This window comes from Anabrus simplex, chromosome 2 (genome assembly GCF_040414725.1).
Source record: "Anabrus simplex isolate iqAnaSimp1 chromosome 2, ASM4041472v1, whole genome shotgun sequence".
Classification (NCBI taxonomy): domain Eukaryota; kingdom Metazoa; phylum Arthropoda; class Insecta; order Orthoptera; family Tettigoniidae; genus Anabrus; species Anabrus simplex.
In genome coordinates, this window is record NC_090266.1 from 213237005 (window position 1) to 213264012 (window position 27008).

Genomic DNA, 27008 nt, shown 5'->3' on the forward strand with positions numbered 1-27008 from the left:
CATATATCCCCAAACAATATCAACACATTGAAAATTACATTTTAACACTTTCAACCACTCTACTTACCAATAATGGCGAGAGTGTGATGCAGGTTCCACCATGACTCAACTAGCTGCTGGGCAGCGACTGCGTTGTGGAGAAAAAACCGCTCCGACCAAGACACGGCAGTGTGGGCAACCTTACTACACACAATGAATGCACTACCAACACCAAACAACAACAAAATATGCTCGGCAGAATCATTGTGACCAGCTCGTTAGCGAAGAATGGAACGCCTACTCGCCATATTAACACACGTGCACCAGTGACCATGGCCATGCAGGAAAGCCACGGTGGTCATCTTCTGGTGGACCATCAGCCTCGGTGATGTTGTCCTGTCTGAAAAAGTAAAACTGTCTGAGCATGACAAAGATGTGATGTTGCCTTACACCCATATTGTTATGCAGAATTCCACAAGAAGTAAAGTGCACTGTGTAAATGAGAACGTATTTTTAGCTTCGTAGTTTTAGTAATTTTGACCGATTCAATTTTTTATGTAAGACGACAATAATAATAATAATAATGCCAAAGCATATTGTGCCAGTTTAATAATGAGTATTCAAAGGAATGTGTAAGACTGACTAGAAAACTCAACAGATAATTTATGTACACATTGTTAATAATACTTACCTCTGCAGTATTTTTGTCATTTTTAATAATAATGAGTCATAAAATACACCAGTTTTTCTTCATTTAACATTAAAAATATACCATGATGAACCCAAACACAAAAATAGCCAAAGCCCATGTTGGAGATATGCCCCTGGAGTCCATGCCCAGCGCGTCGTTTACGACCCATGCTATAATTTTTAAACAACCACCAAAACTTTTAAAACATATTCCAGGATGTTTTTGGACATAAATAATCTGACTCCAGTAGTCAAAACCATTAAATCAAAAAAAAAAAAAAGAAATCTTGGGCATAAATGGGTCAAGATATGTTCATAGCACTAAAACTTAATCCACTTGATTGTACGTCACAACAGTGACTCACAGCCTCTTACCTCTAAAACAACCAGCATACAGAGCAATAGCCTGGACTGTGTCAGATGTCAATTCAGTCAAATACACTAGAGAAAATAAGGATCAGTTTGTGATGTATCGCAACCCAACGATATGCACATCATCTAGTGTGTAAACCTGGCAAATTTTCTCAGCTGATTTTGTGGAAATTAAATCATTAATCTGTTTTTCACAATTACTAGCTGAAACTCGTCAAAACCTGATGGCCAATATGGTTTAGTATTTAGTGAAGGATTTCCTTATACACAACATTATTTGTATAATTACCTTCTTGGCACTATTGTAAATTTACGGGCATCAAAAGAGCGCATTCTTGACATTGCAACATACAACTGACCATGGCTGAAAACTGGCTGAGGTAAATAGAGACCTACATGTTCCAGTGTTTCCCCTGGTGCTTTATTGATTGTGATACAAAATTACAAGCGAATTGGGAATCTGCACCTCTTAAAAAATAATGGAAATGTTTTATTGAATGGTGTTAAATCAACTCGAGGGATTAGAGCCCTCTGTCCAGCTTTACATCCACTTATTATTTACAAATCTAAATAATTTTTGTTACATATTTCTTACAAATACTCTGGTTCCGTTACAAGCCCTTCAGAAATGTTCAGATTTCTACAGAGCATAATATGGCTCCAATTCTTTGAGTAAGAATATGTGGATGAAAATCACTTAATTCCAAGGAATTAGAGAATTTTGCAGCTAATTGAAATAGCTGTCTTTCTTCCTCAGTTATTAATCCATAGATGCTAGTGTATGTTTTTGAACTACCTGGTATAAGCTCAATGACTTTTAATTTCATTTCATTAAGGAGTTCATTTTGTGGTGTAGGTGGAATACATTGAGCTTCCATGCTGTCTACGCTGTAATTTTCCATGTTTCAATGGCAGTGTAGATCACTGTTGGCAAGACAAGTGTTTTATAAAGTTTAAGTTTCATCTGTTTTTCGACCCTTCAAGAGGACCAGATGAGTCGCAAGTGTTTAAGACTACTGAGGCTTTGCCAATTCTGCAGTTGATATCTACACTGCCACCTTGCAATAAAATGCTAGTGAGGTAATTGAATTGGTTCACTTGTTTGACTGGCTGCTGTCCAACAGTGATTGGTATGACATAAGCACGGTTTCTGTCTTATCAACACTAATGCGTAATCCAACTTTCCCAGCCTCAGTGTCTAAGCTGCTAGACATGTCTTGTAGAGAGGTACTGGTTTCCGCCAGCAATGCAACATTGTCGACGAAATCAATGTCACTGAGCTGCACTATGGTCATAATACAAGATTCCAATGCTTGAAAGAATTCAGCATCTTTCACATAACAAATTCAATGGTGAGGAGAAACAGAAAGGGTGATAAAATACAGCCCAGACAACCTGAATCAATGATGAAGTTCGTTGTCCTACCATCGGTCATCACACAGCAGTTGCTGTTATGATACCGGTCACTGAAGACGTTCATAAATCAATCTGGGATTTAAAAAAAGCTTCCACAAGACCCGATGTATGCTATCAGAAACTTTCTTGAAATCAGTAAAACTGACAGTAAGCAGTTTTCTGGAACTCCATACACTGCTTGATAAAGTTACATATTGTGAAGATTTGATCAAGACATGAGTGGCCATGACGGAACCCAGCCTGTTCCTATTGCAAAATTTATCAACTGCTTTTTCCAAGTGCCAGAGTACAACAATCAATAAGGCTTTACCAGGTATTGAAAGACGAGTAATTCTGCACCAGTTATTGTTATCACCGTGATTGCCTTTTTTGGGAATCTTACAAAAACACCTTTCCACCAATCATCAGGTATGCATTATGTGCACCAGGACTCATTTAACGATCTAGTTAGCTGTACTAAAAGATCTACACAACTAGCCTCCAAGAATTCTGCTTGGATCTGATCTGACCCTGCTGCACCGAGCGTGTTGGCCGTGCGGTTAAGAGCACGCAGTGATAGTGGGTTCAAACCCCACTGTCAGCAGCCCTGAAGATAGTTTTTTGTGGATACCCATTTTCACACCCTTTACTATGGTCGCCATAAGACCTATCTGTGTCAGTGCGACATAAAGCAACTTTGCAAGTTATTGCAAATAAAGCAACTTGTAAAAAAATTATGTGCCTATAGCTTTATTGTTCTTCAGAGCTTTGATCATACATCTGACTTCATCGGTTTCAATCATTTCCATTTCAATGTCCAATGGGGCAGTGGTGCCCGCAGTGAAGTCGTGGGACACAGCTGGGGCTGGTTGGTGCAAAGTATCCATGAAATGCTGCACCCATCTCCCCTCCAGTTCTTCTTTGCCAAGAAGGATTTTGCTGTCCTCGTCTTTAATGGGAACATGTGAACTGCTTCTATGATTGGTTAATTCACAAACAATATGGTGCAGCACCTTAGAGTCATTCCGATCGGCCGCAACCTGTGCCTCCGCACCCTTCAGTTCTACCCATGCCCTCTTGTCGGCCTGGCAACTTCTTTTGACCTGGCGGTCCAAGTCGCAGTATTTGTCCTCTGCTTTATCATAGATTTCATGAATTTTGCACAAATATTCTTTCTTTTGTCATCATAAAACCACACCTTGATACAGGGACATATATTCACTTTGTTTTCTCTCTTCTTACAGACAGCCAATAAATTTTCATTCCAGTTAATATTGGCTGCTTTGATGTTCTTGTCATCAAAGAATTTGTTCATTTTCTTGGATGTGTCACACGGTGCAAGATCTTGTTGAAAGATGGTATCACTATCTGGAGAGTGTTTTTGTTACTTAGGCACTACTTTTCTTCAAAGGAATTCCCTGTTCCATCATTTTCTTTTTTCTTTTACAATTTGTTTTACATCGCACTGACACAGGTAGATCTTATGGCGATGATAGGAAAGACATAGGAGTGGGAAAGAAGTGGCTGTGGCGTTAATTAAGATACAGCCCCAGCATTTGCCAAGTGTGAAAACGGGAAACCATGGAAAACCATCTTCAAGACTGCCGATAGTGGGGCTCGAACCCAATCACCCGGATGCAAGCTCACAGCTGCGCGCCCCTAACCGCACAGCCAACTCATCCGGTCATCATTTTCTAAACAGGGACTAAACATCCTTGGCACTTGTGGATAGAACATATAGAATGCATCACCTTTGGAGGATATTTAAGTGCTTATTGAATATGAGCTGGTGATATTTTCAATGACTGCTCAAATGGAATGCTCTGACCAAAACTTCACAATGGTTTTCATCAGAAAATACATTTTTTCCAAACTTCTACAGCACAATTTTTATTCACAGTGGCCCATTTCAATCCCTTTTTGAATATTATGTCCATCATCAGAAGCTGCTTCTTTGCTAGTCTGCATGCTCACCTAGCCTCAACAGTCTGGCAAAACACTGTAATGTGAACATTTTGCCCATTCTGACTTAAATTTCAGTTTAGGTCAACAGCAAAAAAGATTTGGATTTATTTTACTTTTCCTAATGAGTAAATGGTCTTCTTTTGATGTTGTCTTGCGCTTACAACTACAGCTCCTGTCCTTCAGCAATAAAAACACTATCACCACATTGTGAGGCAATTTGGCTTTGTACCATAGAGGTCACAATTTTTTAACATTCCTACAGGGTGCATCCATTACAGTAACATGACACAATAACGAAAACTTAACAATCTCATTCTGAAATATTTGACTAATCACTGAGTTATAAAGAACATCTCATAATGCCGAATAATGTCAATGATGATCCTACCATACACCAACAATGCAATTTGTTTGAAAGCAAGAACAGTGTTTAGCAGGAACATATGCCAACATGAATTATAAAAAGCCTTAAAAACACTTGTATTTGGATTAATTTGAACACTACTTTCGTACCTGTATATAATTCCAAGGCAAATTTAAAATTTCTGATTTGATATGAATCGAAGAATTTCAAGATGTACACTTGATCTGACAGAACACATTACCGTAGGCTGTGTTTTATATATTCTATTTGACTGACTGAATTTCTTTTCTTCACACACTCGCCCTTTTCTTGATATTATAAACCATCAGGACTGTGAAATATTTTCCAGATTTACTCAGACATACTCCTCCTTTTTTCTTCTTTCTTAAACATTTTGTTTTACCTCGCACCGACACAGATAGGTCTTGTGGCGACGATGGGATAGGAAAGGGCTAGATGTGGGAAGGAAGCGGCCGTGGCCTTAATTAAGGTACAGACCCAGCATTTGCCTGGTGTGAAAATGGGAAACCATGGAAACCATCTTCAGGGCTGTCAACAGTGGGGGTCGAACCATCTCCTGGAAAGAAGCTCACAGCTGTGCAATCACACAGCCAACTTGCCCGTTTATACTCCTGTAGATGTGCAAAATATAAAACTTTGCATTTCTAAAGCAGCATTTGTTAACTGCATGGCATTTATATTTCTGTAACCAGTACTTCATTTTGTAATCAGAAAAGGCATTGTTAATTCTTTACAGAAACCATGGAAATGTATATTCCTGTGTGACTATGAAGTATATCAGTTGATGCTAGTGTTTGTGAATGATGATATGATATAATGGAGTCTAAAACTTGGCGAGTTTAATTGTACATATCTTGCGTGTGCTTCCTTCTTGCAGTTGTCGTGCTGTTAATCATAGATTTGCGTCGGTTGATACTATGTTTATAAACAATGATGGATTTTTTATGATGTATTTAGTTGGTTAATAGCTAGGTGTATTTTAATAAAACACTTGTCGTTAAAAGGTCTACTTTAGCTTCATGGTAGGTAAAATCTTGTTCGTTTGAGTTAGGAGCATAAGATGAAGACATAGTCTCGTTTGGTTAAAATTCTGACAGCAGTGGTGGTTTGCTTTGCTTTGCTTTGCGAGGTCCAAAACAGAGCACTACCTAACCACAACAACAGCAATAACCATACTACCAGACACAATATAGACAAGAAAAGAGCCACCACTGCTGTCAGAATTTTAACCAAACGAGACTACGTCTTCATCTTATGCTCCTAACTCAAATGAACAAGTTTTTACCTACCATGAAGCTAAAGTAGACCTTTTAATGATAAGTGTTTTATTATACCAATATAAATGGTCCGTTATTGGATATTATAAATTTACTCATTCGGGACAAATATTTCAGATTCCCTATGGCAGGGATGGCGAACCTTTTCCAACTAGTGTGCCATTTTAGGTCTGGATTATTATTCTCAACTGTTTACTGTGCCACTTGTTATTTTCGTTTGTAATGGATACAACCTCCGCCCCTACTCACCACCGCCACCACAGACTTCCATCCCTAATTCCAAATTGTGTTTCATAATATGATATTGCATATATATATATATATATATATATATATATATATTGTAAAATACCAATTACATGTGATTGCATGTTTCATGATCGTATTTTGCGAATACCGCAAAAATACTTTGTAGCTTTGTCATTTATGTTAGGTTCATAACTTGTCTTCACAACGTTCGCTGTAGAAAATATCTGCTTGCAGGCGTATGACGACCCAAACAAAGTACGTAGCGCTGTAGCAAGTTTCTTTTGTGGGAGACTGTTCCAGTGTTCAAGTATTAAGTTCTCCGGCTTCTGGGGAGAGTATTCACCATCCACAGCACATCCGATTTTCACTAATGCTTCGTCAAGTTGTACGAACTTTTTCACCCATACATGCTTTCTTAAAATTCAGTCAACTCCATTTCTAAACTGTCAATATCTAACCACTCAAAAAAAAAAAAAAACTCATTTGTGCAATATGAGGTTTTGAAATAAAATGCGATACTTTCTCCATATCTCAATATTGGGATAATTTCTTGGCAACTATTTGTCTTACAAAATTCACAACAATAAACAGTTACTCACTAAGAAAAACTACGCGATGCTGGCAACCACACACAAACCAAACTTCACTAATTCACTTGATATGGGTAAGCAAATGGCTCGTCGGATGCATCTGACATTTATTTCACTTAACTTCCGGACCTGTGGGTGTTGTAGTGTTGCCATAATGCACGTTCAAATGAAACTAGAATTTAGATATTCGGTATTTATTTCTTAAACCTGAAACACTATGACTATACAATGGATGAGATATGTATAGTCTAGAGTACAAAACGTACATAAAAATGTTAAGATGGTCATGTGGTGTGCCACCGAAATCGTGTTCGCGTGTCACCTAATGACACGCGTGGCATAGGTTCGCCATCCCTGCCCTATGGGAATCAACATCTATATCAAGTGTTTTATTACAATACACCTAGCTATTAACCAACTAAATACAATACATCATTAAAAAAAAATCATTGTTTATAAACATAGTACAAACCGACGCAAATCTATGATTAACAGCACAACAACTGCAAGAAGAAAGCACATGCAAGATATGTACAATTAAACTCGCCAAGTTTTAGACTCCATTATATCATATCATCATTCTCGAACACTAGCATCAACTGATATACTTCATAGTCACAAGATTTTACCAAGAAAGAAGAAGATATATGCAAGTCATAAACATTAATCAGTGCTTTACATATGTTTTAGTACATTTTAATGTGTTTTGTGTGTTTGTACAACCGATTAGTTCTTTTTTTTTTCTTTTTTTTTTTTTTTTTTTTGCTATTTGTTTTACGTCGCACCAACACAGATAGGTCTTACGGCGACGATGGGATAGGAAAAGCCTAGGAATATGAAGGAAGCAGCCGTGGCCTTAATTAAGGTACAGCCCCAGCATTTGCCTGGTGTGAAAATGGAAAACCATGGAAAACCATCTTCAGGGCTGCCGACAGTGGGGTTCGAACGTTAAGTTTTTACAATTACAACTTAAACCTCAAGGTCATTCATACTTACATACCGCAATTTAAACGATAAATCATAACTTATATGCCCCATTAGGCATATCTGGATATGCCAATCAAAAATGGGAACTTCCTTCAGATATTGTAATGTAATCCATGTAAAACATCAACATTAGCCAGCTAATGATGGCCAAATAGGCTGAAACTGGTATTGTAAGGACTGCAAGTATAATAAATTGTATTGATCAGGTGAGGCATCCATTTCCAAAGGGTTCCTTGTCCACCTATATGAAAAATTCATGTTATGGTATCAATGGCTTCGTCTATGCATCATCTACTGATTGATACTTGTCTTACAGAACCAAAACGGCCCAAAACCCTCGAAAATTGCATTTGCATCCTATGCAGTTCCAAGGTGACCTTGTCCAATGCCAGAAATCCAATACAGCAGACATAATAATATACAGTAACAAACGGTTGCTTGTCCCATTGCGAGGGTAAGCAAGTGGCACTAATGAGTTCCAAAGTGACCCTTGTCCATGTGTTTGATATCCTATTACCATACTTTATTATAAATGGAATTATTAACTCTTTGCTTTATTTCAATGAATCATACGTGTTTTCCAGTTGGCAGCATTGCTTTCATAGATAAATAAAATCAAAACATTCTATTTTCAACGAACAGGAAGCCTGTAATGTTGATGTGAATTACTGGTTCGAATTAGGTAAGTAATTGCAATGTGCTTATGTGTTTTATACTTCATTCATTATTTAGTGTACTTTATTGGGTTCATAACGAGAATTCAGGTTTTATAATGTAAGCAATATCAATTGCAGACATGATGCAAGAATCAACACGCAGTGAAAATGAGGTTAGGCGAGTAGGAACAGTAACACCGTGTCCTAAAGGAAAGGCCAGGAAAAAAGAACAAAATCCAATGTTGTGGAAGAAGAGTGTGCATAAAAGAACTCTTTACTCCTCAAAGTGCCTCCCGAAATTATCATAATGCCAACACAAGGACCGCAAGGATCTCTACTGCTCAAATATCACACTTCAAGATTTTGGTAAGTTCCACAACATGTTTTATCCCAGGAAAATGGATTGTAGTTCAGCTAAAATAGATCAGGATACCATAATTTTGAAATATACCAGAACAGAATCTCCTAAACGTAAATGAGCCAGCGTAGAATGTAAGCAAACCACCAAAAACTGGCATAAGTACTACATTCCCATCACTAAACATGGACAAACAAAGCAATACTAAATCTGTCAGAAGGCATTTCTGTGCATTTTAAACATTTTGAAGAAAAGAGTTCAAAGAGTGTGTAGGGCTCATTTTCAAACTGTTGAAAAGTCCCAGAGAAACTCGTGGTGATGATCATCGCTCACAAGCACATGAGCGAAAACAATCAGTCAAAAGTTTCATTGAGGCCCTCGTTCCATTAGAATCCCATTACTGTCGTAATGAAAATGAAAACCTACAACCTGTTTTCCAGTCATTGACCGGGTCAGGGATGGAATGAATGCAGCAGATATAGGCTATTAGTACGATGGGGTCGCCACTCCCAAAGTGATTTATTAATGACTGATAGATGCTATGAAATGAGAATGGAGAGTGTTGCTGGAATAAGAGATGACAGGGAAAACCGGAGTACCTGTCCCGCCTCCGCTTTGTCTAGCACAAATCTCACTTGGAGCGACCAGGATTTGAACCACGGTATCCAGCGGTGAGAGGCCGGCGCGCTGCCGTCTGAGCCACGGAGGCTCTCTACTGTTGTAATATCCAGACAAATAAGCAGTACTTAGATAGTACGCTAACAATTGCAAAACTTCATACATTTTACAATAATTCATGTGCTGAAAAAGCCTTGAAAGTGAAGTATGAATACTTCAAGTATATTTTTGTAAAGGAATATAACCTGGGTTTTGAACTACCTGCTGTAGATGCCTGTTCAAAGTGTATGCAATATGAGGAAAGATGCAAGTCCAATAAATTGGACAGAGATCTTGAAATTGAGTTTGAGTGTCATAAAAGGCGTGCTGATGCTTTTATTTTCACTCTTGAAAAACAGATGTAGAGAAAACCATCACATTTTCCTTTGACTGCCAGAAAAATCTGGTTCTTCCTAAGTTACCTGACCAAGCCACCTACTATTCGCGACAATTGTACAATTTTACGATATGTGAGGTCTTGGGATAAAATTTTCATCTACACTTGGACAGAAGCAGATAGTCATAAAGGATCATGCGAAATTGCCTCTGTGGTTTATCATCGACTAAACACTACCAACTTAGAACATTATGAAGTAATACGGTCATTTGCTGATGGTTGCGGGGGACAAAATAAAAATACAATTATGATAGGGATGCTGATGAAAGTGTTGCACAATGCCCCCCTCAACATTCTTGAGATACAACTCATCTTCCCAGTTCCCGGACATTCATTCATTCCACCCGACCGTGTGTTTGGGCGCATTGAAAAAGAACTTAAGAAAATGAACACGATATGCAAACCTGAACAGTACTATAGTGTCTTTGAGAAGAATGGGACTGTCCTGAAGATAGGTAGGGACTTCAACGTGTACAATTGGAAAGCAGCAACAGGAGAAATTTTGAAGAAACCTAACCAGTGGCACTTCCAATTTGCTGCAAGCAAGAGATTTATTATCACTCGAGGAAGGACACCGAATGGAGATATTCTTGTTCGAGGAGAGCATACATACAACACAGATCTGGGTGTAGGGAGGAAGGTTACAAAGCCAAATGAGAAGGTAGCAGACACTGATCCACAGCAGGTCAATATTGGAATTCCGGTGAAGCAAACTAAAAAAGAGGATATCAAGAGGTCACTTCAACTTCATTATGGTGAAGATTGGCATACTGTACCTGATTTGCTTTTCTACAAAGAAATCATCTCATCAAATTGCGCTAGAGACAATTCAGACGTATCAGAGGACGAAAAAGAGAGGACTAATGAAGGATGTTGCTGATTCAGCTGAATAATTGTGGATATGTTGGTTTCTAAACAGCAATGTAATCTATTTTCAAGTTTTATGAATAAATTGGCTAACATTACAGCAAGAATAATTGTTATTCTTATTGTTAAAACAGTAATTTTAATTCATACAGAAACAAAGTCTCCCTTGTCCATTTCATACTGTTCCAATATGGCCCTTGTCCATCTTGCAGTTCCAAATGGCACCTTGTCCAAGTTATATTTTTTATTTTACGAAGAATCATTGGGTTCTATAAGCTGTGATTCCTCCAAAGGGCTTCCATGATCAATAGTAAAAGGTGTGCAAAATATTATGAGCATACAATAAGCAGTATGTCTGAATAACATTTTTCACGTTTTCCCAACAATTTCACTTCTTGGACAAGGAACCCTTTGGAAATGGACGCCTCAGGTGGAATCCTTTCTTTTCCATATATATACACATAGATCTTATGACAATGATGGAATAGGAAATGCCTAGGAGAGGGAAGAAATAGGCTGTGGCCTTAATTTAGCCATAGCCCCAGCATTTGCCTGGTGTGGAAATGAAAAACCATTTCCAGGGCTGCCGACTGTGGGACTTGAGCCCACTATCTCCCAGATGCAAGTTCACAGCTGCGTGCCCCTAACCGCATGGCCAACTCGACTGGTGATTGATTGACTGATTGATTTATTTGTTTCATATCTCGAATCTCCTTATTAATAAGATTTCCTGAATCCAACCAGCTCTACATTTCAATACAAATGAGTGAACATGAAATGGAGCAATGTCAGGATAATATGATTTGATTTGTAAAAATTTTTTTTTACAAATTGTTTTACGTCGCACAGACACAGATAGGTCTTATGGCGAAGATGGGATAGGGAAAGCTTAGGAGTGGGAAGGAAGCAGCCGTGGCCTTAGTTAAGGTACAGCCCCTGCATTTGCCTGGTGTCAAAATTGGAAACCACGGAAAATCATCTTCGGGGCTGCCGACAGCAGGGTTCAAACCCACTACCTCCCGGATTCAAGCTCACAGCTGCGCGTTCCTAACCGTACGGCCAACTCACTTGGTGATCTGCTTTGAGAACCCAATGTTGTCCTAATAGAATACAGCAGTATCATAATAAGAACTTAATTTACTGCATTACCTTTGTTACTCAGATTTTATTTATCTCAGTAAACAGCAATCCTGAAAGAATTCCAAGTCTTAGAACTTCAAATGCTCCATCAGCTCAAATTTAATGAGTGAAAACAGAAATTCAATCTTCTTTTGCAACGAATTTTAACCAATATCACCGACAGGGCCAATAAATTAACAATAACACCCACATTTTTAAAAAATTTTGCAAGAGGTTTATCGTCGCATTAACACTAAGAAGCATTCCAGTGAAGCAAGAATAAATATGGGAAGGTAGCAGCTGTGGTTTGTAGTGTGAAAATGGGAAACCATGGAAAACCATCTTCGGTGTTGTGGACGGTGGGATTCAAACACACCATCTTACAAACGCAAGCTCACAGCTATGTTACCTGAACTGAAGTTAATTATCTCATTTAAGTCATAATCAGGGAGCCTGCGTGGCTCAGGCAGCAGCGCGCCGGCATCTCACTGCTGGGTTCCGTGGTTCAAATCCCAGTCACTCCATGTGAGATTTGTGCTGGACAAAGCGGAGGCGGGACAGGTTTTTCTCCAGGTACTCCAGTTTTACCTGTCATATTTCATTCCAGCAACACTCTCCAATATCATTTCATTTCATCTATCATTCATTAATCATTGCCCCAGTGGAGTGCAACAGGCTTCAGCAACCGGCACAATTCCTCCTCGCCGCTAGATGGGGACTTCATTCATTCCATTCCTGACCCGGTCGAATGAGTGGAAACAGGCTGTGGATTTTCATTTTCCAGTCATAACCAGTATAAATACTGGTGAGGTTGAAATCAAACACAACGTTACTATTGCCAAAAGTGTCATATGGAACTTAAAAACTTTTCAGTCTGTTGAAAACACTAGTTATATATAACACTATACCTTTAAAAAACATACACACTATTAAACAAAGAATGACATGTTTTGTTCTACCTACAAGAACATCCTCAGATTCTATCAAATCACTTCAAACCATGTGCACATATGTACAATATTGCTTATGTTGCATAAACTAGTCAATTATTATGAATTGGTGACGTTATGAACAAATACAAACAAGTAATGAATGTAACTTATGGAAATATTTTACAACTATCTTCCGTTACCTTCAGCAACTGTGTAAGGACCAACACAGCAGCTCAGTATAGAAAAAATCTGTAAGTTACTGAAGTGACAGTGGAGGACTAGTACATTCATTATTTGTTCCTATTTGTTCATAACATTATAAAATCATAGTCACTGAGTAGCTTACACAATGTACACAATAGTGTACACATATGTGCATGTGAAGTGATTGGACAGAATCTGAGGATGTTCTTGTAAAATGAAACATGTCATTCTTTGTTTAATAGAGTGTATATTTTTACAGCTATGTTATGGTTATGGCCCTACATGGATATACAAAATATTATCCACATCCGCACATCCCTCATCTGCGAATGGTTATCTGCAGATATCGCAACCACGATAAAACAGTGTTTATCCAGACTATTTGGGGCTGAGAGTTGTCTAGATTAGCAAAAGTCCAGATTAATTGAAATGAAAAGAAACAATGGCATTTTCGTGAAAAAAAAGAATGGTTTAATAACATAATGAAATACAGTACCTTGTGTTGGTTTCTTTCGGTTTGAAGTAACCGTTTTCTTTGTGGCTTGTTGCTCATCTCCTTTAAATAAGTGCATGCAAGTGTCTTGTTTGATAATAATGCACAGATATTTCCTCAATTTCACTCAGCTGAACAAAATACATTACACAATTAAGATGTTGTTTAAACTCACTTAATTTCATTTTTGTTGTGAACCGATATTACTCTCCTCACCTTCAGACACACTATCACTATCTTCAATCTTGCTTACACTATACACAATTTCATCCACATTCATTACTTGGTAGCCTGGATCCCCTTCATCGTTGTCAAGCCAGTCCTCAATCTCTTCTTCTGTGACTTTGGAATTTATCGAACTTATGACTTCTTATTTCAGGCATGGCGTAGTTGTTGAACCAATTTTATGTGATTTCTGAAGTAAACCAGGCATTTTTGGAGTTGAAATAAGACAAAGAGGACATTAAATTTTTTATGGTCCTTGGTTGTTTACTTTTAACTTTTTCCAACAACCACAGGTTTCAACATGTGACTCCCGTCGGCATTGGTACACAACAATGCAGAAACACATTCATTACTTATTTTCCTTCTAGGTGTGTTTTTTAACGACTTTGAGGCTTGAGTATTCTCAGGCAAGACACGCCAAAACAGGCCAATTTCATCGGCATTGTAAACCTGGCACAAATCTAAACCCTCTTCTTTTTTGATAGCTTGAAGTCTTTCTCTGAATGGTTCAACAGCTTCTGCACTAAATCTTTTCCCGAACATCTTTCTGTTTACAATGTTGTGGCATTTGCGAAATCTGAATAGCCAACCAGAGCTAGTTGAAAATACACTTACGCCAAGTTGTTTCACCAGACGTGGGGCTGCAGCTCGAATTTTTACACCTCTCACTGCTATTCTACTTGCAGGAAATTGTTTGTACTACTTGTACACTGCTTGATCTAACTTTTTGTTCTGCTGGTAGTTGTATTTGTTTGATTTGACAAGTTTCATGATTCCCATTACATTTCACTGCAAATGTACACTGCTTGATCTAACTTTTTGTTCTGCTGGTAGTTGTATTTGTTTGATTTGACAAGTTTCATGATTCCCATTACATTTCACTGCAAATGACTGTATTTCAAATTTTTTATTCTATATGTCGGAAACTGTTTGTATGGCAATCCCAAATTCCACACATGCACTAGGAACAATAGCCCCATTTTCTAAACGTTCACCTCCCAACTTTTCATGTAAAGGAGAGCTTTATGCTTACATTTTCCTGACATTATTAGTGGTTTGCTAAGAGACATTGTGCACTAGTCAAGTGTTAACTGAACAACTGAGTTGAAGTCAGATGAACTACGGTAGCGGGTAGAAAGGCTCCTCGACCCCCTGTCCTTAGGCGGTGGTGTGGGTGACAGTCAGTCCACAGAGCAACAACCCTAATTGGTCACCACTGCATTGCAACAATAACACAGACAAGTGCATTCTTCCAGCTCTTTCTTTTCGAGCTGCAACTACCTGCTGATGAATTATCGATAAATGGAGAGAGACGAAACAAGTAATGATAATTTTGATAATGTAATTTAATCACCAAGTGTGATTAGAATTGTAATGATAAGGTGGAAATCCTCAAGTCTTTTATTCTAGAGTACCCGTTAAGCTCTAGTTAAGGTGTTATGTAACTAGTGTTTTCACCAGAATGAAAAGCTTTTAAATTACATTAGCTACATTGACACTGTAAAGTATGGCTTCCTTCTTTCAAAAAAAGGTCTTTATCATAATATTGTTGTCACATTTATGGAAAGATGATCCTCTCTCTCTTAAATAAAGACTGGTTTGGGCTTTCATTTTATTTTCATTTTTTTTACAATTATCATTACTTGTTTCGTCTCTCTCCATTTATCGATCATTCATCGGCAGTAGTGGCAGCTCGAAAAGAAAGAGATGGAAGAGTCTGCATCTCAGCACTGTTCCTTAATTAAAGTCATGTTTGCTTCCTTCCCATTCCTAGCCATTTCTTATTCCAACGTCACCATAAGACCATGACTTTAATTAAGGAACAGCCCCAGCATTAGCTGGTGTGAAAATAGGATACCATGGAAAACCATCTTTAGGGTTGTTGAGAGTACAAACCTACTACCTCCCAAATGCAAGCTGACAGCTATGTGACACAAACTGTGCAGCCAGTGCTCAGTCTTCAGTCTTTAATGTTTTCCATCTTCCTCTACAGTGCTGAGATGCAGACTCTTCAAGGTTCAGCGCTACAGAAAATCAACTCCTTTGGAATGAGGTGCTGGACAAAGAAGCCTCACATTTCTTAGACAACTTTCCGCACAGAGCCTGCTTTGAAGGAGTCATGCATTGTTACATCATACCCAAGCATCAAACTCAGGACTGTCAACCATTCCAAGGATTGACCCTCTTCGGGGAGTAGGAGGGCTGATGGCACCGAGATCTATGCGGCCAATTAGGACAGTATTAATGACTGCAGGTGTTTAAGAAATGTAAAACTAATTAATAAGTTAAAAGCTTAAAGAAGGAATTACAGAATGGATATTGGAGCATGAGAAAGAACATACAGTATATTCTGTATTAGAAGTTTAAGGTTTCTGTATCTTGAAAAATTCCAGGGGTCAACAAGGGATAAATCATATATATGCTGTATACTCAGCAGAGTAAACAGGACAGAGATCAGGCCAGTTAGTAACCAGCCATGACATACTGGAAGAAAATAAGTCTCCTCGCATCCGAATTAGCTGTGCCACTGTGAGAGAGAAGTTTGCATGTGAAGAAAACTTGGAGAGGGATTTATTTTGCTAGTTGCTTTACGTCGCACCGACACAGAGAGGTCTTATGGCGACGAAGGGACAGGGAAGGGCTGGGAGTGGGAAGGAAGTGGCCATGGCCTTAATTAAGGTACAACCCCAGCAATTGCCTGGTGTGAAAATGGGAAACCACGGAAAACCATCTTCAGGGCTGCCGACAGTGGGGTTCGAACCTACTATCTCCCGAATACTGGATACTGGCCGCACTTAAGCGACTGCAGCTATCGAGCTCGGTAGGAGAGGGATCTAGAACCCAGGCATGGCAAGACAAGTACAGTAGCTAAAATTGTCAGAGGAGTTCTCAGACAAATCCCTGCCAGTCTGAGGAGGGACTGCATAACTCCAGTAATAATCATCAGGCATCATATTATTATTATTATTATTATTATTATTAAATACACTGTAATTGGGTAATATCCCGGTGGCAATGATCACTTACAGTAGTGTGATAATAAAGTTAAAGCATAATTGCACAACAACAACAACAGCTACAACAGCAGCAACAATAACAACAATAAGAGTACAACAAGCAATTCCATGGAAATAACGTATTACAAGAAATACTAGTTTCGCTTTCTAAATCCAGCATGATCATATACAAATTCACACAAAACTTAAATATATCCACTGCTTAACACTACGGCTTACAATATAAGAGGTTGAACTTACTACTAGGTTAACATTACAATTCCATTACATACAAATTCACACGTACCTCAATTATTTCACAATTTTACACTATGACTTATAACAACAATAACAAAAACAATGACGACAACAAGAGTACAAAAAACAATTCCATGGAAAGAAAATATTACAAGAAATACAACTAGTTTAACATTCTAAATCCAGCATCATATAAAAAATCGCACATATCTTAAATATTTCCAGTGCTTAACACTACAGCTTACAGTATTATAGGCTCAACCTACTACTAGCTTAACATTACAACACCGTCATATACAAATTCACACGCACCGTAAGTATTTCAAAATTTTACACTGTGACTTACAGTAGATTGAGCAGTCCAATTACTAACTATTATCTTAGCATTGTAAACACAACAAGTTCATATACGAATTTCACACATACCTTAAATAATTCAGATGCCTTAATACTACAATCTACAGTGGACTGAGTGTTGCATTAAACTATGACACCATCACAAAGAAATTTACACACAATTTACAGAATGCTGGAGTCTATTCTTGAATCATCTTACATTTTTGGGAAAAAGGCTCTATGACAACTGCAGGCAATGCATTCCAATCATCAGTTCCCTGATTTACAAAATAATATTTACCACAGTTACTCTTCTGCAATCTACCTTTTACTTTATGTGGATGATCTGTCCTGCTTATGTAACAGGGCTTTTCTAGTCGACTGTTCAACTCTCCCCACGCTGGCTTATCCGTGTAGGCATTATACATGGCAGATAACCGTGTTCGTTTTCTTCTAGTCCCCAGTGTCTCCCAAAATGAAATGGCGTATGGCTTTGAGTGTCCGAGGACATGTTCGGCTTGCCAGGTGCAGGTCTCTTGATTTGACACCCGTAGGTGACCTGCGCGTCATGATGACGATGAAATTATGATGGAGACGACATATACACCCAGTCCCTATGCCAGCAAAATTAAACAATGGCGATTAAAATTCCCGACCATGTCGGGAATCGAACCAGGGATCCCTGTGACCGAAGGCCAGCACGCTAACCATTCAGCCACGGAATCGGACACTGTCTCCCAAAAGAGTAGAGATTAAGACACAGAGACTTATAAAAGAAAAGCTAAAACATGAGAGCTGAAATATTTTTAAATTCCTTATAATGTCACTTTTTGTTTATATTTTAAATTGTGTTTGACCAGTTGGAAGCTTTCACATTCTTGACTTTCTTATACTTACTCGTATATAGACAATCTTTATCAAGGACTTGTGTTCTAACATTTCAGTACATGCACAGTGGTCCGTGTAGTATGATATATAAGGAAGCAGCAATTCTCTCTCCCTCCTCAATTATGGACTGTGATCTTCAAGAAGACTATGATGCAGTCTTCTCCATCCTTCTCAATGTTGTGCCAGTCATATTTCCTTTAAGAGGAATATTCTAGTTACTCCTTTGATGGTCTCTTGTGTGTGGGAACTATTACATGATTTTCTGTGTTAATTTTTTCTTTGAAATATGGCTTTCTTTCCCTTTTGCTAGAAAATACTAACAGCCAGTTACCTACTCATTCATTCAGGGCTTAATGATCCAGCGATCCTCAAGACATCTTTTTTGTTCTAGAAGAAGTAGGGATGGAAGAAAGGGAAGTAGCAGTTTCTGAGATGTGTTATTATTTTGTATCATAAATATTAGTATATTCATTCCTTGGAAAAAATGTAAAAAATGAGGCAAATACGTTGATGTTCACCTCTTGTTACTTTTTCCTGTAAATATTTATTTCTCTTTGGGTGAAATAAAATTGAGGGACTGAAAATGTGGAACTATTTTAGTAACCATTAGATAAGGAGGACTGAATTTATTTTGAAGAATTCTGTCATTTACATAATAGATATTTCTATAACGTAGCCCACTTGTCGTGAACGGCAGTTCGCGACGCGCCTTTCGCATATAACAGAGTGAGCGAACGGACTCGAACGAGAATCGAATCCACGACCTCCAGGGTATAAAGCCTGTGGTAAGAGAACATTTTAAGCAAGCTTTGGACCTATGGAAGTAACGGAGTCCCACTCCCATTAACAGGCGAGGGACTCCTCGGAAACAACTTGGTGAACAAAAATGGAATTCGATAGGGAGCTATCAATATTAATGGGACTTATGGAAGAAAGTAGAACTGGCTGAGTCAGCAAAGAGGATGCATCTTGATGTGTAAGGAGTTAATGATATTTGGGTAAGGGGAGATAATGAGGAAGAGATAGATGATTATAAAGTGTACTTGATGTGTGTTAAAAAGGGAAGGGTAGAGTGTGGGGTAGGACTTTTCATCAGGAATACTACTGCATGCAACACAGTTTCTGTTAGACACGTAAATGAGCAAATAATGTGGGTAGATTTGGTGGTTGGAGGAATTAGGACAAGAATTGTCTCAATGTATTCACCATGTGAGGGTACAGATGAGGATGAATATGACAAGTTTTAAATAAACTTGTGTCTTCATACCAAGGCGGTGCAGCATTTTTAGTACACACCTAATGGAGGTGAGCTGCAAGTACCATTTTAACCACATACCAGCCCTCCTACCATTCTCAAATTTCTAGGAATAGCAGGAATTGAATTCAGACAACCGGGGACAGCAGTTAACATGCAAGAGGTTGCACCCGTTTTAGAACGCGAGAGGTCACACGAAAGCAAATTGCTCACGCTTAATATTCTAATGAGCTGCTATTTTCCTTTTGCAGTGAATGCTCTGATAAAAATATAAATATATATCCTGTTTAACTGCCTTTCAACTAGTACTAACATAATTACCCCGTAACAATATTTTCTCAATGTAAAAAATTAATGAAATGTTTTTGCAAAATCTGGTAAAATTATATGAGTTTTTAAAGAACATGAGAAGTCGGGCGTGAGCAAATTGCCTCAACGTTTGCATTTGTACATTTCAATGAATGATTTGGTCACAATTCAAGATAAACCTACAGCACCACACTTCACTGAAAGCCACCATAAACCTCATGAACTTTACTTAAGAAACTTTCTTGGAAATGCAGTCATGTAGGAATACACTACGCGAGGGGTCGCTCGAAGGCAATTTGCCGCGGGAGATGCGAGAGTGAAAGAAAACTTAAACTACTCCGGAACGCAGCAGGCAATACACTGACGGTAATAAACGTCAGGCGGGAGAGAGGGAGGGGAGGTATGAAACGAGCACCCTAAGCCCTACAGTGGCTAGCAACGAAATTATTAACAAATATTTAAAAAGTGCGGCAAATAGTCGCAGGTCGAACCTCTCTCATGTTAACAGTGCTAATCGTGACACAACTGTGGCGGGCCATCTCAAAAGTGAAAACAGCAATCAAACTAGGACATAGAGATACAATCAAGTTCTACCTACCAATAATGACACCATTAGCAGAGCGATAGTAACTTTGCGTAATTGTCCGAAACCGCTCCTGGCCAGCTGTGTCCCATATTTGAAGCTGGAAAAAGAGAAAAATGTTGAAAACACCAATATTAATACAACAATACTATATACTGTACCATAACATAATTGGGAGGGCTATGATTTGAAACAATTGTTGTTTGTTTTCTTTATTCAAAACAATCTTCAAACAACTCTACATATAATTGGCAGGGGTTCAAGTGAGACTAATATTTTTTAATTCTTTTTTTTTGCAAGCTGCTTTAAGTCGCACCGACACAGATAGGTCTTATGGCGACGATGGGACAGGAAAGAGCTAGGAGTGGGAAGGAAGCGCCATGGCCTTAATTAAGGTACAGGCCCAGCATTTACTTGGTGTGAAAATGGGAAACCATGGAAAACCATCTTCAGAGCTCCCGACAGCAGGATGCGAAACTACTATCTCCCGAATACTGGATACTGGCCGCACTTAAGCGACTGTAGCTATCGAGCTCAGTGAGACTAATATTAATGAATGAGTTTACCATCAAGCATACTGTTCTGAGACTAGCTTCCTGGATTATAGCACGCCTACTCAGCGAGCAAATCAAAATTTTGAAACTACGAGGTAAACATTTTAAGTGACAATGTCATATGTATAATCCCACTTGTTACAACGAAACATATGAGCAATGTGTGGACTTTGAATGTCTTTTTTTAAACTAATTCCATGGAACCAAACATTCAGCAATTTTTTTAAATATCACACTGGCTCAGTTAGGTCTTTTGGCGACAACAGAACAGGAAATGACTAGCAATGAGAAGAAAGCAGCCATGGCCTTAATTAGTTCAGTCCCAGAATTTGCCTGGTGTAAAAATGGGAAATCACAGAACATATTCAGGTCTGCCAACAGTGGGGTTCGAACGAACTACCATTCAAATATAGGATCACAGCTATGTGACCGAACCATATAAACAACCTGCGTGGTCCAAACATTCAGCATTCTATTCCTTGGTTGTAATCTAATGATAATGAACAATTTGTCGCTGGGAAAGGCCTCCTTTACCCAGCATGGAGGTGGTCACTGAACCAACTGACAGTTGGGGTACTGAGATGTAAAACCAAGCTCCAGAAATGGGGATTGCTACCTGTGGAATCCAAAGCAATGTATGAATGCGGTTACATCCAGAATCCAGCCCGTCTCCTTGTCTGCAGTCAGCTAACCGAACACTGCACTATTCAAGGTCTATTTAAGACCAACAACAAAGCAATTGTGGCTGTTAAATTTTGGAATAATCTGATGTGACCCGGACATGAAAAGTAAGAAAGTCAAGACTGATTTCAAGGAGTTAGAATTGTTTGCTATGGTGGTAGCAATATGTCTGAATTTCAATGAGAGTAGTTGTTCTGTTAAAAAGGATTTGAGCTACAGGTCCGGGCACTGCTGCCAGCATACCTGAAAGACCAATTCTAGCTAAGACTGTTGAAATCTTAATAACACTAACATTTTCTATAAAGATTCACACTTCCTCTTCAATCATCTCAGCAGAAGTCGCATGAAATTTACAATCATTTCTCAGGTGTGAGCCCTTTACGGCATTAACATTTGGCCCAGGTCTTCAACAGATTAACATCCGTATTATTAAAAAGAAGCAAACTTCTGTGCTGAATCTAGTAGAAGGGGACACTGTACACATAGTAACTGTTAAGCAATTTCTTCACTGTGCTCTATAGTTGTACCTTACCTTCAGTTATAATTATTAGTTACAGTATTTGTTTGGAAGAAGTATGTGCTATGATATCTCTTGGCAGTATGTTCTTACGGTGCAGCAAACAAAGGCTCGAATGTTGCATGTTTTTGAGCTAAAATAAGGATCTTTATAATTTCAATGGTTGTTTTTTTATTTGTTTTTTAGTCGTGGTGTGGGTTACTGTAGTGATGTCCTAGTTCATGAACCATGAGCAACGGCTAAGTGGCCTAGTAAGTGGTCCTGAGAATCGGGATAACAGTTGTTATGGAATAAGAGTGGGCATCTTCGACATTTCCTGAGTCATTGCCCTCCTTGTGCTCAGGCAGCTAGGACTATGTAATACACCAGTGGTCCCTATCACATTAGAGGAATGATCCTCACTGGGACTATGTGTAAGTATAGCATCCTGCTTCTCAGAATTTTTTCTGAGCACGGTCAAAATGTTTTAAGTAAGCCTTGGACCTATGAAAGTAATGGAGTCCCACTCCCATTTGACAGGCGAGAGACTCCTTGGAAACAACTTGGCAAATGAAATGAAATTCAATGGGGTGCTATGAATATTAGTGGAGCTTATGGAAGAAAGAAAGTATAGCAAGCTGAGTCAGCAAAGAGGATGTGTCTGAATGTGTTAGGAGTTAAAGGGGAGATAATGAGAAAGAGATAGGAGATTATAAAATGTACTTGACGGGCATTAAAAAGGGAAAGGCAGAGTGTGGGGTAGGACTGTTCATCAGGAATACTACTCCAAGTAACATAGTTTCTGTTAGACGCGTCATCATCATCATCATCATCATCATCATCATCATCATCAATGTCCCACTCTAGTCACCCGGGTGCAGTTAACACGCCTCCTTCACCCCTTTCTGTCCTTCCACTTTTCCTGCTCCATTACTTCCACCACACCTAATCCAGCTTCCCTAATGTCCTTCCAAATCTGATCCATACACCTTCTTCTCGGTCTCTTTCCCTTAACTTCTCTTTCCAATTCCCTTCTTGCTACCCCTTCCTTTCCCATTCTTTTTACATGTCCAAATCAACTCAGTCTTGCTTTCTGTATGTTCTGCACTTAAGGTTCTATATTTAGCTCTTCTCTGATTTTAATATTTTGGATTCTATCTCTTCTCGTCTTCTTAACTGATGTTCTTAAAAATGTCATTTCTACAGCTTGGATCTTACTATCTTGTCTCTTATTAGTTACCAGCGTTTCTATTCCGTATGTTACAAATGGTATGAAATACTGTTTATATAATGTTAATTTCGTTCTCACCGGGCGAGTTGGCCGTGCGCGTAGAGGCGCGCGGCTGTGAGCTTGCATCCGGGAGATAGTAGGTTCGAATCCCACTATCAGCAGCCCTGAAAATGGTTTTCCGTGGTTTCCCATTTTCACACCAGGCAAATGCTGGGGCTGTACCTTAATTAAGGCCACGGCCGCTTCATTCCAACTCCTAGGCCTTTCCTATCCCATCATCGCCATAAGACCTATCTGTGTCGGTGCAACGTAAAGCCTGTAGCAAAAAAAAATTTTGTTCTCTTGGGTAGGCTACTTTGTCATCCCATAAAAGCTCTCTGACTTGATGATAAAATGTTGTACCTTTACTTAGTCTGTTATTAATTTCAGGGTTGATTTCATTACTTCCATTAATAATGCTACCCAGATATGTAAACTGTTCTACATTCTCTAACCATTCTCCATCTATGTTCATTTGGCTTCTCTTTTTTTCTCTTTTCCACAGTGTATGACTACAGTTTTCTTTTTTACTAATTACCATTCCAAACTCCTTCAGATTTTCATTCCAAATGTCCAGTCTCTTTTGTACTTCTTTTTCTCCCTTTCCCCAAATCACCACATCATCTGCAAATACCAAAGCATTCACTTCATCACTACTGGTACTCCGTTTTACACGTTTTATGATTTCATCCATCAATATAATAAACAATAACGGCGACAGTGCACTTTCTTGCTTGAGACCTTTATTTGTATAAAAAAATTTCACTTGTACACTGCTTTTACTCTCATGATACAACATTTTTATTTATTAATGTACATTCTTTTTCCGTAGGTATTCCCATACATGTTTTCTCTTAACTGTATCCTAAGCTTTTTTCAAATCCAAAAATACGAAGATGATTTTCTTGTTCCTTTCCAGATATTTTTCCATTATTGTTCGCACTGTAAATATCAAGTCTATTATTAATCTATTCGGTCTAAAGCCATATTGTTCTTCCTCTAACAGTGTTTCTATTATATCCCTCAGTCTTTTGTCTATGACATTCTCCATTATTTTTAGCCTATGTGATAATAGGGTTATATAGGTAAACCCTGTTCGTTATACGCGAATTCGTTATCAGCGATTTCAATTTTAAGTCTAGTGCTGCCATCCATTAACAGTACGTGGAAGCTGTAATGCCTTAAGGTGGGTACATACTTGCCAAAATCTGTAACGTTCACTATACGTCGCGCGCCATGGTTAAACGGGGAAAGCGCATCTTCTGTCGTCTTTGTCGAGACGTGAATCATCAGTTCCGGTCAGTAGAGCTGTGAAGTTGCACTTGATAGGTTTCGCATTTAAAATGCTGAGTAAAAGGAAAGAAAGTGTGCCCGTCGAAGGAAAGAAGTATGTACCAAAGTTGTTTTCGTTAGAAACAAATTTAGAAGTTTTGGATCGCTATGAGAAAGGTGAACGTATTGTTGACATTCAGCGTGCTTTGGGACTTAGTGAATCCACTGTGAGAACTAATCGTGACAATGTGGAATCAATTCGAAAAACTGCTCAATCTTCTACTAATTTAAGTGTGACTAGAGTGACCAAACCTTACTTGGAAGCGATGGAAAGAATGGATTGGATTGAGCATCACAACCAATAACACATGCCTCTTTCTAGAGCTGTCTTTTCAAGCTAAAGCCAAGAGCTTGTATGCAGAGTTTAGTTTATTATTGTGTGTTTCAGTATTAAATTTTTAAGTGTACAAAGTTTGCATTAAAATGCGTTTCAGAAACATGATAATGGTTATTTTTTGTAAAAATACTAAGAATCTCTGTTATTTTAAACTTAATATATGAGTAAACCAAAACCTAACCATATATTTTACATATAGAATGACTTGATTTACGTGAATTCGGTATGCACGGCAATTCCACAGAACATAACTATCGTGTATAATGAGGTCTACCTGTACCTCTATAATTTTCACATTTCTTCCTACTTCCTGTTTTGAACAATGGTACAATGCTTCCTTGTTGCCAATCTTCAGGTATCCTTTCATCCTTCCATATGGCATTGAGGGCTCGGTATAGCCAATGTAGTCCACTGCTTCCTGCTGCCTTAATCATATCAGCATTAAATTTGTCTTTTCCACTTGCTTTACCTCTGGTCATTGCTTTCACTGCTCTTTCAAGTTCCAACCATGTTACCGGGTTCTCTTCTTTTTCTCCATCTATTATTTCCATTTTCTTATCTCCTTCCTCCGAGCAGTCATCCTCATTATAAAGTTTTTCAAAATATTTTGCCATCACCTTCTGAAGACCCTGTTCATCATGTACTATGGATCCATCTTCACTCTCTAATGCCTTGCTTTTTTTTAATTTATTTTTTTCGATTTTATTACTCTGTATAAGTTTCTGATTTCCTCAACTATCTTGCTCAATTTTGTTGGTAAACTCTCCCCAACATTTCTCCTTTTCTTCCTTGATATTCCTCTTTACTTGTAGTTTCAATCTTTTGTATTCCACATGTAACCTTTCTATCTTATTCTCATCCCTCTGATACGTTTTTTTGCTTTTCCTTATCCATTTCTTTCTTTTCACCTTGTTCCTTTCTTTTATGTCTTTTTTTTATTTTGTCTGTCCACTACCGTGCCTCCTTTCCCTTAACCTTTGCTTTTGTTTGTCCGCATACCTCAATTGCTGCTTCCACACAATTGTCTGTCTTAAATTGTCCCACTCTTCTTCTCCACTTCGTATTTCCATGTTAGGCAACTTCCTTTTTATCCAATCTTGGAATGCCATTCTTTTATCCTCCTCCTCCAATTCCCAAATCCTGATCTTTGGTTTCTTCTTCAGTACAGTTTTAGGGATTTTTACTTGTTTTAATTCCAAAATTAATAATCTATGATTACCTTCCATACTTTCACTGGGGATTACCTTCATATTCATGACGTATCTTCCCCATTCTCGGTCTGTTATTATAAAATCGATGAGTGTTCCATACTGTCCATCCCAATTATATCGGCTGATCTTATGGCTATTCACCTTTACAAACCATGTGTTCTTTATTATCAGGTTAGTTCTGATACAAAAGTCCAACATTTTCTCTCCATCTTCATTTCTATCGCCATACCCATGTGGGATCGGAACATTCTCATATTCCACGTAAATGAGTTAATGATGTGAGTAGATTTGGCAGTTGGACGAATTAGGACAAGAATTGCCTCAGTGTATTCACCAAATGAGTGTGTAGATGAGGATGAAGTTGACATGTCTTATGTGCATTGAGTGACGACGTAGTCACGGTCAACAGCAAGGATATGATAGTGCTAAGGGGCAATTTCAACAAATAGGTCTTATGGCGGTAATGGGAGAGGAAAGGGCTAGGAGTGGGAAGAAAGCAGCCATGGCCTTAATTAAGGCACAGCCCCAGCATCTGTCTGGCATGAAAAGAGAAAACCAAGGAAAACCATCTTCAGGGCTGCCAACAGTGGGGGTTTGAACCCACTATCTCCCGGATTCAAGCTCAGAGCTGCCCACCCCTAACCACACAGCCAACTCACCCAGTATAAGGCTATTCACCACAACACATGGGAGGGTAGGGGCATA

The 27008-nt window shown here is 38.6% G+C and overlaps 1 protein-coding gene across 2 annotated transcripts in view; it reads right to left on the minus strand.

Annotated features, from left to right (window-relative positions):
• The window catches only part of Rab19 (RAS oncogene family member Rab19), a 67944-nt gene that overhangs the window by 23475 nt on the left and 17461 nt on the right, over nt 1-27008 (minus strand). For both annotated transcript variants that reach the window (XM_067138981.2, XM_067138980.2), the window contains exon 2: nt 20438-20522. In XM_067138981.2, coding sequence (XP_066995082.2) covers nt 20438-20522 — 85 coding nt within the window. The remainder of the gene's footprint in view (nt 1-20437; nt 20523-27008) is intronic.